The sequence below is a fragment of the Cupressus sempervirens genome, chromosome 11 (assembly GCF_028749045.1).
Source record: "Cupressus sempervirens isolate cs-2001-9-10 chromosome 11, ASM2874904v1, whole genome shotgun sequence".
Taxonomy (NCBI): domain Eukaryota; kingdom Viridiplantae; phylum Streptophyta; class Pinopsida; order Cupressales; family Cupressaceae; genus Cupressus; species Cupressus sempervirens.
This window is the reverse complement of record NC_143128.1, coordinates 363,611,888-363,625,922: the sequence shown is the minus strand read 5'-3', so window position 1 is coordinate 363,625,922 and position 14,035 is coordinate 363,611,888. Positions and strand designations below refer to the sequence as shown.

The 14,035-nt window shown below is 32.0% G+C and overlaps 1 protein-coding gene and 1 pseudogene across 1 annotated transcript; both read left to right on the top strand.

Moving 5' to 3' along the window:
- The first annotated feature begins 3,217 nt into the window (after nucleotides 1-3,217).
- LOC149529580 (large ribosomal subunit protein uL3-like) lies at nucleotides 3,218-4,390 on the top strand (annotated as a pseudogene).
- A 189-nt stretch (nucleotides 4,391-4,579) lies between these two features.
- On the top strand, nucleotides 4,580-12,621 carry LOC149529579 (uncharacterized). The gene is made up of 5 exons (XM_089808163.1): nucleotides 4,580-4,635; nucleotides 4,741-4,855; nucleotides 5,196-5,285; nucleotides 5,394-5,492; nucleotides 12,568-12,621. The coding sequence occupies exons 1-5, from the start codon at nucleotides 4,580-4,582 to the stop codon at nucleotides 12,619-12,621; spliced, it is 414 nt and encodes a 137-aa protein (XP_089664289.1).
- The last annotated feature ends 1,414 nt before the right edge of the window (nucleotides 12,622-14,035 follow it).

Here is a 14,035-nt window from a genome sequence, read left to right as displayed (position 1 = left end):
GGCAGTGCTGGACTTGATTGCATGTTGGATATAGAAAGGAGTGATTGGAGTTATGTATTCATTATGAAGGTTAACATATTTTTAAGCCATCTTTTGTTCTGAACTTTTTGGACCTGTCTTGTTGAAGGGTGCCTTCTATCGTAGGTTGCATGAAGGGTTTTCTAGATTTCCTTTGCAGTATTTTCTGATTAAAAGTAGTATCTTTTAATGGTCAAACAACCCTATGGATCGTACATTAGTAGCATTGCACATCACAAGATTATTAGCTACTATTTGTTTTATTTTTCCCAAATTAAAGTTGTTCTAACATTGACACAACTTTTTCCTATCAAGTGAGTGCTTCAAAGTTTTAGGGTTTAATTTTAGCAGTTCCTGAAAAAATTTGTTCTAAACATTAGCTGTTCTTTTAAGGGAGAAAAGTTCTTAAATTTTTTTTTTTTTAAATAACATGTTGCAAGACTACTCATAGATAAATTTAGATTGTGAGTCACTTTCATGCAACCTGGTTTTTATTCCTTAACATTTTACGACAAAGCATTTTTTTGATCTTCTGACATAGTTCAGGCTCTCCTATTGCAGTGGCTTAAAAAATTCTTCCTAAATATCAACTATTATATTTTTGTGTGGAGTTTGCAATTTTTTTTTCTGGGCTCTAAATAAGTAATATTTTTATCGGACCATTCATAGTTCAAGGCTAGATCACAATTACCTACATGTATCCTTATTTTAATTCCTAACATTTTATAAGTGCTTTGTATTTGTAGATATTGGGATATTTATTTATTTATTGGAGGATAAGAAACATCTTCATTGCTGCATTTTACTATTTTACAACCAACGCATGAGGTGCTTGAATAATTACTTCTTTAAGCTTAGCTAATGTCTTAGGGTGACTACCCTTCTACCCAATTTGCTTGGGGCATGATCTTGGCCTCATCCTGTAAGAGCATCAGCCCTTTGCACTCAAAAGAAATTTTCCTTAATGCACAATGTCAACCTCACAAATAAATGTTATTTAAGGATGATGATTGCTTATGCTTCTAATACAAGACATGCTAGGTAATCTCTATTGGATATTTTGAGTTTTCTACTTAGGGCAATTATGAGGGTAAGCTGATGGTAGATGGAGAATTTAATACCTGACTGTTTTAGTTGTTTCAAGATGAGATTTTATGTTCTATTTTTAGGCTCAACATATACTCTAGAAGTGAACTGAAGTGGTTATTCTCTTAACAAAGTACTCTATGATCATCATATATAGATAGTTAAAATATCATTTACTTCTAAAAAAATGTGAACAATTTAATTGATACCTGCATTATTCTAAGACAAGCATTTCTTTTAAATAAATGTGAACTATTGCATTGACTACCATCATTGTTCTAAGACATTCACTAATAAAATGCAGATCAGTAATTTGAATTGTAACTTAATTGCACAAAACATTACATTTTTAAGACTCTCCAATTAAAAAAATTGCATTATTTGCTGATGGTTGAGTATGATGACCATATAGGTATTTGATAGCCATAGGTGCAAATTGTATGGACATTGGAGAATAATCACTTTTTCTCAAAAGGAAGGTGATATCAAGAATGAGATCAAGGTATTTTATCATCTTTCATTCATTGTTTTACTATAAAATTTGTGAGGAGTATTTCTCTATGGAGGATGCTTGAGTAGGTCTTTTCCCTTTATTATATCAGTATTCCAGTGTCAAACAACTATGAAATACTGATTCTATTGAATTCTAATCTACCTAGGAGACTTCCAAGTGTTGCATATTGATATCAAACTATTAGTCCAAAATCTAGCACTAATATTGTCATCTAAAAGATGTTCATATTATTTTCTAGTTATTATAAAACTCTTATCATATTTCCCAATTCTCTTGCTCTCTTTCTTTATAAAAACATTTTATCAGTGCTTTGGAATGAATTCATAGGTTTCTCCTTGTGAGATTGGCTACACATGTAGTTAGTATATGGCTATTTCTGAGGAATCTATAAACATATAGGCAAAGGTGGCACTTTAGGTCACCAACAAGTTTAGACACCAATTTTGGTTAATGAAACCCATCATTTATCTTATATATTTATCTAGTGAGGTGTAAAATCCAAACACTCCAAATTTTTCTCTGTGACCTCCTCACTTGAGTACACACACCTCCATCATCTAGCCCATTCCCCTGAACTGTCTAGTTCACTAAAGTTCGACGCATGACTACATCTTGTATAGTTTTAAGGTTTTTTTAATAGACTGACTAAAACATTTTAGGTGTTTTGAATCTATGAAACAAAATTTATGACTGAAGGGCTGTTCCAAGGAATCGAGCATCACTTTGAGTCCCCTAAGTTTTAAGCACTAAAGGCAGGACCCCTCTACTTGCATTGTCTACTTTTCCTTCTATTATAGTGGAAACCAAACTAAATTTTGGAGCATTTAGTTGCCATTCTAGCTTCCTCAATGGGTATTATATATTCCAAACTAAAATTTTGGAGTATTTAGTTGCCATTCTAGCTTCCTCAATGGGTATTATATATATTTTAGGACCTATACCAGTTTCTGATAGGCCGTAGCTATCCTAAATTGCAGTTCCCTATATTGTTTAAATATGGATATTTTTCTAGTTATAATAGGTTTCCCTTCGATAAGGGAAGAGAAAAATACTGACAAAAATAGCTACAGTGCAAGAAATTCAAGATTGGGGGCCTTAGTTTGCATTATCTTCTCTCCTCTTCCTGTTGTACTATATAATCTTATGCTTAGATTAGGATTATTTAGTTGCAATTTTGTTTCAATTTTTTGACTTTTAGTGTCAAGTTTTCAAAGAAATAGAATGATGAGTGTTGTGTGATTTGAGTCCAAAAAAATTATTCTATTGTTTATCATGAATCGTAATCATGCTAAGTTAATGGATTTGTGTTAGTTTTTAAAAAATATATAGTTCAGTTTATTCATTGTAGAAAGAAGTTGGTGTGGATCAAAATCTGCAATAATTTTCTTGTTTAAATACAAATCTACATACTTTTGGATGACACAACCCTACTTTGTTGTTCAAGCATCATATAAGCTTCCATATTTTCATAGCTCTGTGGATTTAAAACCTTTTTAGGGTGAGTCAAAATGTGCAATAGGATATAAAATAGGATATAAAATGTGCAATAGGATATAAAATACATCTAGAAATAAATTCTAGCCACATCAACATAGGTCCATGGCGAGACTTCTCACTATGTCTCAAATTTGTGATACCACAGACACTTTGCTTCAATACTTGGTCACTCAGATCCAAGCAGATCAATATGAAGCCAACAAAGGATCCTATGTGCAGGTACACATTGGAAATCAGTAACAATAGATGAGTCATTCAATTTATGATCCTCAAACCAACAAAGACTATCCTCATCTAGGAATTAGTGAAGCACTTCCGCGACCTACAACATTTAAACAATTTATCTTATGTTCTTATTAAACATAAGTTATAACAAATATAAAACATTTGTTGGTGAATGCCCATTTTCTCAAATGACATGTAGAATAGCTTGCACCTTTATTGTTGGCAATGGTATGTTTCTCTAGATCCCAAGATTGGTGTTTTTTTTTTTTGAAATTCTTTTGACAATACTAATACAAATTTATTACATGGAGGGTTTTGTGAAAACAATAGTCTTGATTTGGACAGAGCAATAGTTTATGCCAAGCTTTTCATCTAGAGAGCTTTCAATTTTAGAAGCGGATTCTTGTGTTATGATGTGTAACAATTTGGATTTGATCATGGAAAGTGACTTAATATTTTTAATTAATTCAAAAATGCTACTCATATAGGTAGTATTTTCATATTTACGTTATTTTGCAGGTGAAGAAGATGAAAGGGTTGAAGTAGAAGAAGGCTCACCTAATGGAAATCCAAGTAAATGGTGGAACAATCCTAGAAAAATTAGATTATGCATACAAATTTTTTGAGAAGGAGGTACCCATTGATGCCCTTTTATAGAAAGATGAAATGATTGATGTTATTGGTGTTACAAAGAGAAAAGGGTATGAAGGTGTTGTAACTAGGTGGGGTGTAACAAGGTTGCCTCGTAAAACACATAGAGGTTTGTGAAAGGTTGACTACATTGGTGCTTGGCATCTAGCCAGAGTTTCCTTTACTATTGCCAGGGTTGGGCAGAATGGATACCATAATCATACTGAAATGAATAAGAAGATCTATAAGATTGGCAAGCGAGACTAGGAATCTCATATTGCAGTCATTGACTTTGACCAGACTAAGAAGGATATCACTCCAATGGGTTGATTTCCTCACTATGGTATTGTGAAGGATGACTATATCATGATCAAAGGATGTTTTGATGGTCCCAAGAAGTGATTTGTCACTTTGTGTTAAGGTATCATCCACAACTAGTTAAGGTATTTTTGTGTATAAGTAATCAAGAATAGTTTTAGGGCAGCCTAATCATTTTATAGCAATATAGGATCCATCCACAACTGGTTAAGATATTTATGTGTATAAGTAATCAAGAATAGTTTGAGGGCAATCTTTACAAGATAGCCTGAATGATCTTATTAATTTATTATGTTTTCTGTACTGATCTGGCTTTATAATATTAAATCTTTTGTAGTTGATGTAATGTATGTGCACTGTTATTATCTAAAAATTATTTTTCCATGTTGAAGCATTCTTCACTATTAAATCACTTATTCTAAAGTTACAATCCCATGGGAACTCTAATATAGGATAAATGATTTTGGCATTGATGGAGGAATGGCTGTAAAAACTTTTGAACCCAAGTTTGCATTGTTTAAAAATCATGTCACAAATATTCGGGGTGTTCAGTTACCAGAAGTTGAGGTAAGTGAGCTGATATTCACCTATTTTAAATTATTTTTATTTTTTCTTAACTATCAATTGTTTCAATCTCTGTGCATGAAGTGATGTCTTTTGAGACCATACAAGTTACCATCATAATCTTTTGATTTTCTGTTATCCTCAATTAAACATGAAGTTGGGAAAGAAGCCTATGGCTTAGTATTGTTCATGTAGATGTCTTGGTTATTATTTGCTGAAATGTATTCTTCACAAGTGGGGAGTTTGCTCCTCAAGTCATGCTCTCAAGTCTCTACAATACTAATAATAAAAGTAGAGTTTTGGTGGTTTTAATGTTTTTAATTTTGTTTCATTTCACTTTCAGTTTAAGCATTTGTTAATAGTAGTTATTGGCATAGAAGGTATTGGAGGCATTCTTTTCATCTTTGGCAGTAGTCTGTCAGCTTATTTTCTAGTTTGTCTTTCTTTTAGTGTGCCTCAACTAGATTCTAACTATGGGTCAATTCTTGCATTTTTTTCTAGACATTGTATTGAGTAGTATTACTTTTTGGCTTCCTTGTAGCTCATTTACTTAGCAATTGTGACACCAATTGTATATGACTTCTACAACTATGACATGGCCTCATCTAAATATGTAACTAAGTTCATTGAGTTCCTGAAGGTATGTACTTTTAAAATCACATATTTCTGATCTTTAATTTAATGCATAATCCATATGCAATTTGTCTTAATGGGATGTAATTTGGATATGAGTTGTCTGTAATGAAGTTATATTTTTGCAAATCAAATGTTGCTATGTAGAAATAATTGCTTTTGATAATTTTGATTTTGGGATTTTCCCTGGTGCTACTAGTTATTTGTGGCATCTTTGGGATTTTCTATTATTTATGCTTTCTACTAATTTCTCCTGGCTCATGCCAATTAAAAATCATTTCTATCCTTAGATTTCTGATTAAAGTTTATCTTATTTTTCTTGTTCTTGACTATGGAATAGGGCATTCTTCTAGATGGTAAATTAATAGCAGTGAACCAACTGTCATCTGAATCTAAGAAAGGAAAGTGTGAGTTTATAAATGAAGTAGCTATAATATTTGTAGTGCAACATAAGAACCTTGTTAAATTGCATGGATTTTGTGTAGAAGGAGATCATCATATTTTGGTCTATGAATGTCTAGAAAATAATATTCTTGCACAAGCTTTATTCGGTAACAATATATGGTCACCCCACTTACCTTGATTTGTAAGCATTATTTTGTATCCACTCACATAGTATCAATGCAAAAATTATCAGGCAATAAAAGATTTGACATCCACATCGACTGGCCTACTTGGCTCAATATCTGCATCGAAACTACATGTGGGCTTGCTTATCTTCATGAGGAATCCAGTGTCCGAATAGTGCATTGAGACATTAAAGCAAGTAATATCCTGTTGGATAATTGTTTGAGCCCCAAGATAGTAGATTTTGAGTCATTAGATCTCAAGCTGGTCAAAGATGCTATCTTTGGGTTCTCTTTCAATCACCATGACTTTTCTTTATTGCTGCATTTTTATCATTGTGCATTTGAAAGTAAATATTTTTCTCATAAAACTATAGCCAAGGAGCAATCTGTAGTGGTTGAAATACCCTTTTATTACCTCTTAATCGATTCTTCAAAGGACTAAACAATCTATCTTAGGAAAACTACTAATAAAAAATTCAAATGAGTGTGAATGAAATCTAAATATAGAGACACTAGACCATGGTTATCTCAAAGTCGGGTCCTACTAATGGACCAGAAAATGTGGTTTAGTATTTTGATTCTATTATCATCAGTTATTGTGATTTCTCTGTAACATTATGCATTATGGAATCTTGAAGTGTCTGAGTATTCATTTACCCAAAATATGTCCATATCCTTGAAAATGTCAAATTCTCCATGAGATGGTTCCAATATCATAGACGCACTTTTCTTCCTTGTTCCATGTTGTATCAAGCAATTATTTCTTATCCAAGCCATTTAATCTGCAACCTTTTAAATCTCTGCAAAGATAAAGTTGGAGCAGGAGAGTTTTTCTTCTCAAAAGTGTCTTCTGATTGTAGAGCATCCATTCCATTATCTATTGAACTAGATATGTCTTGTTCATTGAACAGATAATGGAATGGACACTTTACAATCAGATAACACCTTCAAAAAGAAAAAAATTTCTACTCCAACTTTATCTTTGCAGAGATTGAAAAGGTTGCAAATTAAATAGCTTGGATAAGAAGCAATTGCTTGATACAGCATAAAAAAAAATTTGAGCAAACATTGGTGTAAATTTCAACCAATGCTTGTTAGTTTTCTACCAAACATTGGTCAAAATTTCGACCAACTAAAACAAAATTTGACCAACCATTGGTGGACATTTCCACCAATGCTAATAAATTATGACCAAACATTGGTGGAAAATTTGACCAATGCCTATTAGTTTTCTACCAAGCATTGGTCAAAATTTCCACCAATCAAAAAAAAATTGACAAATGGATTGGTCAAAATTTTGACCAATTAAAAAATTTTGATGAATGGATTGGTTGAAATTTTGACCAACATTGACAAATTAGGGCCACCAAAAATTAAAAATATTGACGAATGTATTGGTCAAAATTTTGACAAGAAAAACTTTGGTAAACATCTTGGTGAAAATTTCAACCAACCTGGGTCAAAATTTCAACCAATATTGGTCAAAAAATGAGGTCAAATGTACTAGTGTACAAAGAAATATGTTTGTCAATAGATGCATGATTGAAAAAAGATATTGAGAGTTTAAACTATCGGCAATCCATAATGAACTTTTACTATGTAAGTTTGTGATTTGTGCAAGGGGAAAGGTGTCACTTTTAAATCATATTGTCTATTGTGGGAGCAACTTCACTGACTCTTTTTTTGTGGAGAGGTTGATGATTATTGTCAAAGTAGTTACATAACTATTATTATTTTTACAAAAGAAGAGGTTGTGAAATATTAGCTACAAATACTCCTTTTAAACCATCACTAGTTTCAAAAATTATAATGGTGTTTGGCGCCTGAATTTAAATACAATTATATGGTATGCGGTATAAATATTTTTTGATTTCAATCCTTTTAGTCTCAATTCCTTTTTTATGACTCTACATAATTGTGGAATAGTATACATTGAATCAAATATGTTATTCCAAAAGAGAGGAGAATGCACATAGGTGTGAAGACAGTTTAAGTTATTTTTTAAAAATTGCAAGAGCAATACATAATAGATTTTTTTATATAATTGGTGGAAGACCAAACTATATTTATTATCAATTTCTATTTGAAAATAGAGATATGGCTGGAATTATTACACATCTTGTGGTTTGCTAGAGGTGTTACATTGGACAGTGCTATTATTGTTGAGATCATATGTGTTAGCATGAATGCTGATGATACTACATTGGGGGAGTATCCTAAGCATTGGAGAGTATTGATATGTTGCATTCATGACTATGTTTGTCATTGATGTCAACATACTAGTGGTTCTATAGAGAATGGACGAATAATAGTCAAAGATCTTATGTTGTGTAGTAATTAAGTAAGGGTTAAGTGTTGTTTAGTTATGGACATGTTCTTGATAGTGTCCTAATGATGTGGTTAAGAAGATGAAGTTAGAATCTAAGATGTACAGTAGTTGTGTTTGATTTATTGTGAGCAGTGTAGAAACAAAGCATTTATTTCATAGTTTTTGATGTTTGCATTATATCTTTTACCCAAGATATAATGAGGTGATGTACAATCAACTAGTGATAGAGGATAGTTAGGTGATGATGTTAGCAAGTGTGCAAGACCTAGAGTCATACGTGTAAAGTTTTGTATAGACTGTGAGCCAACAATGATAGTGTAATTGTAATTAATTATATATCTTATTTTAATTAGTTGGGAAAGCCTTAAGGCTGACTCAATGAATTATTATGAAGGTATGGTATAAAGGAAATATTTTTTTGTTAATTGAAAGTAAATCAAGTATCTATTGTACATTATATTTGCAAAGTGTGAAAAGGAGTAAAGTGTTGATTGAATTCGTGTAAGTGATCCAAGGGATTATTGGATGTGCAGCTCATGATCTAGTTACAAGATCATAAGGAGCATAAGTCTGAGTGACAAGACAAAGAAAAAGGAAGGAATTACATTTCAATTCTATTATTTTGCAAGGAATAATACATAGATCATTTGGATAGTGGGTTCATTGGTCTTTCTCTCAAAGCTATTTGGGTTGTGGTTCCAGCTATCTTCCACAACTCCTAATAGGGATTCAAAGTCTCCTAACCCTAACAGGGACTCATATGTACTAAATGTTGTAATAGAATCCTAAGAGGGTCTATCCTCTAACAAGGAATATTTATATTATTACATGATATTGTGGGTAACATCCACACTAGGTCATCCCTCTGATCAAGGGCTTCCCTAATTAACATATTTGGTGTTATTATGTATGAGTATCTTGTTGTGGTTTTAGTTTACTTTACTCATATGGTTAATATTGTTTAAATTTTTTTATTGATGATATTATTTATATAATTTCTTCACCCCCTCCCTCACAGTTATATCTGTGGACTATATATTCTAACAATTAGTATTAGAGCATTAGGTCCTTGAAGGTTAAGCTTAACAACTTTGGGAGATTGATGGAAAATATTTTCATAAAAGATAGTCCTAGATTTGATGGGGCCAACTATGACAGTTGGAAGGAGAAGATGAAGACTCGTCTATTGTGCATGGGTTCGAGATATTGGATCTTAACAAAGGGAAAGAAGAAAATAATTAAAGAATCAAAGGTGGAAGATTACAATGAGGAAGAAAGAGATTTGTTCATGTGTAACATGAGAGCAAGAGAAGCTCTATTTTTAACCCTTCCAAAGAATGGATACAATTAGGTAAAGTCACTTGAAAAATTTGATGAAATTTGGAAAGCATTAGAATCTACTTTTGAAGGTGATGATCATGAAAAAGAATGAGCTTACAAAGTTGGATATGTGCATATCAAGATGCTAAGATGATGGTAGATGAATCTATAAGAAGTTATATCGATAGAATATTAGAAATAATTTCAGGAATCCAATCTCATGGTGGAACCAAAGATGATGATGAAGTCATATGGAAGATTTTGAAAACTTTGTCACTACCTTTCAAGCCAATTGCATAGATGATACAACTAGTGATGCCCTACACTAAGGATTACACCAAGGAAACCTTTCTTGGTAGATTGGAATCAAAAAAAGAAGATCTAAGATAGTCTAGTGAACTTCCAATAGTCAAAACAACCTTTAGTGCCTGAAACATTTGATCTAATTTGACAAGGAGAGCAAGCACCTATGAAGATTTTTCTACTAGCATCAAAGCTAATGAGGACAAGAAGATAGAGGAAGGAATAGCCCTTTTGATGAGAAGATAAAAAGGATGGTAAGAAAATATTTAAATGTTGGACTTGTAATAAATTTGGTCATTATGCATCTAAATGTCCTAAGAGATAGAAAAAGTATAAAGGAAAATTTAATCCTAGAAGAGATAAGGTCAGAGTGAAAGTGATGATGGATTAGGATTTGTGGCTATCAAGTAAGATGATCTTGAAAAATAAATTAAAGAAGAAAGAGCTCTAGTTACCCAAGTTGAAAAGAAATCTGATTGGATAATTGATGGCGGTTGTTCACACCACATGATTAGTGATATGAAATAGTTTGTTAAGTTCAAGGATCATGATGGAGGAATTTTTAGAGTTGGTAACAATGTAGCCTATCATATTATAGGAATTGGATCCATTACTCTTGATGGTAAAACTAACACTGAGGATATCTATTTTTTTGATGGATTGAAGTATAACTTGTTTAGTGTTGGACAGTTGGTGGAAAAAGGTTATTAGTTGTAGTTTACTAAGAAGACCTACACTATCAAACATAGAGACGGTAAGATGATTGGAACTAGCACTAGATCTAGAGGTAATGTATTTTAGTTGAGTCATACTTAGATGACATGTTTGGTAGAAAAGATTGATAACAGTTGGTTATGGAATATAAGATTTTTTCATATAAACTTTGATAATATTGTGAAGGTTAGTAGTATGTTTGCAGTGAGAGATTTGCCTAATATTATTAAGTCTACTAACATTACAATACAAGGAATGTGTTTTGGCCAAGTAGAGGAAAGTGTATTTTCCTAGCAAGAAATTTACTACCATAGAGAAGTTGGAGATTTTTTACACAAATCTAAGTGGACCTGCAAGAACCAAAGGATTCTATGGTGAAAGGTATTTTATGATTTTTGTCAATGATTTCAATAGAATGATGTGGGTAGTATTTATTAAAGAGAAATAAAAAGCTTTTGAGAAGTTCAAGATATATAAGAATTGAGTTGAGAATGAACCTAGTTTTAAGATTAAATGTTTGAGATCTGATAGAGGAGGAGAATTTACCTCTAGAGAATTTAACATATTATGTGAAGAAAATGGAATCAAAAGAAAACTATATGCACCTAGAACACATGAGAAAAATGGGATTACTAAGAGAAGACATAAATCTATAGCAGAGGCATCTAGAGTGATGCTATTTTAGAATGATGTTTCTAAGACACCCTAAAAAGAAGTAGTGTATACTCTGAAAAAGGTACAAATCATAAAATATATGGACAAGACACATTATGAACTATGGTTTGAACATTCACAACTAGTCAAATATTTCATAATATTTGGGAGAAAATGTTATATTAAGAGCCGATCACATTGGTAAGTTTTTTATCCAAGAAATGATGAAGGTATGTTTTTTGGCCACTCCTTGAAAAGTAAGGCTTACATATGCTTTAACTATAGAACTAAGACAATTTTTGAGTGTGTAAATGTGAGGATTGGTGTGAAGTTTGGAATTAAAGAAAATATGATAGATTATAATTTAGATGAAGAAATTGGATAAGTCTACAATTTTTAGACAAAATGTTGAAGTCTTCCTTAAAAATAACAATGACTTGTAAAATGATGCACAAATTATTGAACAAGGAGAAGAGCAGAGATCTAAACCTATAGAAGAAATAAGAGTTGAGATGTCAACTTCCACCCCTAATAGAAATATGATAATGAATGACCCTCCTAAGTAGAAAATTGGAAGCAAGGACAAAGGAGTAATGACAAGGAATAGAGTAAATAAGGAGATATGTTTGATATCTCAAGTTAAACAAAAGTGATAGATGAAGCAGTCAAGGATAACCATTGGATCCAAGAAATGAAGGAAGAATTGGATCAAATAATAAAGAATGATACATGGGAATTGGTTCCTAGACCAAAGGACAAGAATGTGATAGAAACTAAATGATTTTTCAGAAATAAGATGAATGAGCAAGGAGAGGTTGTGAGAAACAAGGATAGACTTGTTTGTAAAGGTTATTCACAACAAGAAGGCATTGATTATGAGGAAACATATGCACCTATAGCAAGAATGGAAGAAGTGAGGATGATTCTGGCTTATGTAGTGAACAAGAAATTCAAGCTTTATCAGATGGATGTCAAATCTGCATTTTTGAATGGAGAACTAGAAGAAGAAGTTTATATTGAGAAGCCTAAAGGTTTTTCTGTATTAGAAGAAAAAGACATGGTATGTAGATTGAAGAAATATCTTTATGGTCTAAAGAAAGCACCAAGAACCTGGTATGCAAGGTTGGACAGTTACTTGGCAAAGCTTGGATTTTATTGATGAAGCTAGTGGCAAATTTTATAAAGATATAAAGAATGAATTTGAAATGAGCATGATAGGAGAAATGATTTTTTTCCTAGGATTGTAGATTGCACAGAATAATGATGGTATATTCATATCACAAAATAAGTACCTAAAAGACTTGTTGAAAAGGTTTGGTTCGAAAAGTTGTAAACTTTTTGGTACACCCATGATAACAATTCATAAGTTATCTAGTAGTGATAAGACACCTACAATAGAACAAAATAATTATAGATCAATGATTGGAGGTTTGTAGTATCTGACTCACACAAGACCAGATGTAGAAAATGTAGTTTGAATAGTAGCTAGATTTTAGGCTAATACTAAAGAATATCATTTTGCAGCAGTAAAGAGAATATTCAAATATATAAAAGGGATATTTGACTATGGAATTTCATATGACAGATTAAATGATTTCACACTTTTTGCATATACTAATGTTGATTGGGAAAGTATTATGGATGATAGAAAGAGCACCAGTGATGGAGGAGGATTGGTTTCTTGGTTAAGAAAGAAGCAAGATTATATTTCATAAAGCACAACTGAGGCAGAGTATGTTGCAATAATAAATAACTATAATCAAGTTATGTGGATGAAGTAGATGTTGAAGGATATCAAAATTGAGATTGAAGAACATGTTATCATTTACTATGATAACACAAGTACAATGAATATATCTAAGAATCCTATATTGCATTCTAAAACTAAACATATATCAATTAAGTATCATGTGCTCAGAGAGAAAGTAATAGAAAAAGAGATCAGATTAGATTATGTAAGTAACAAAGATCAGATTGTAGATATCTTTATGAAACCTTTTTTGAAAGATACATTTGAGTACCTAAGAGGTATGCTTGTGGTTATGCCCTTTGCTACTTCTAAGTAGGAGATGCAAAGAATGCATCAGTTCAGTGGTGCAAAACACTATTATTTGACTGGACTTTATGTTGGTGCTTCCTGAATGGGGGAGTTTCTAGTAAGTACTAAGTCATTAAAGACTTTTGGTATTTGGTATATGGTATTGAATAGTTTCTTTGGTCACTTGAGGTGGTTGATAATTTGAGCAGGTAATTAACAAAATTGGTATTATGATTGACACCTTTCACATTGACGTTAATGGGGGAGAGATAAACATGAAAAAATGTCTCCTAAGGCATAGAGGAGAGTGTTAATGAGAAGTAATCCTAAGTAATAGGGGAGAGATATCTTTTTAGAGAGATTTAGAAAGATTTGTGTAAAGATGCTAAAAAATGTAGCAACTAAAGTTTACTTGGTATTCTTGGAACTTAGATAGTTTTTCATCTATGTTGCCATCAATGAAAAAGGGGGAGATTGTTAACATGAATTTTAATGATACTACATTGGGGGAGTATCCTAAGCATTGTAGAGTATTGATATGTTACATTCATGACTATGTTTTTCATTGATGTCACCATAGAAATAGTTCTATAGAGATTGGAAGAATAGCAGTCAAAGATCTT

What these genes read in the sequence shown, in the direction of transcription:
- LOC149529579 (XM_089808163.1), top strand. Translation starts at nt 4,580, where the DNA reads ATGTTTTCTGTACTGATCTGGCTTTATAATATTAAATCTTTTGTAGTT. An exon ending in TCTTTTGTAGTTGATGTAAT is followed by an intron (nt 4,636 to 4,740) that starts GTATGTGCACTG and finishes ACTCTAATATAG; the next exon opens with GATAAATGATTTTGGCATTG. An exon ending in AGTTCATTGAGTTCCTGAAG is followed by an intron (nt 5,493 to 12,567) that starts GTATGTACTTTT and finishes AAAGATATAAAG; the next exon opens with AATGAATTTGAAATGAGCAT.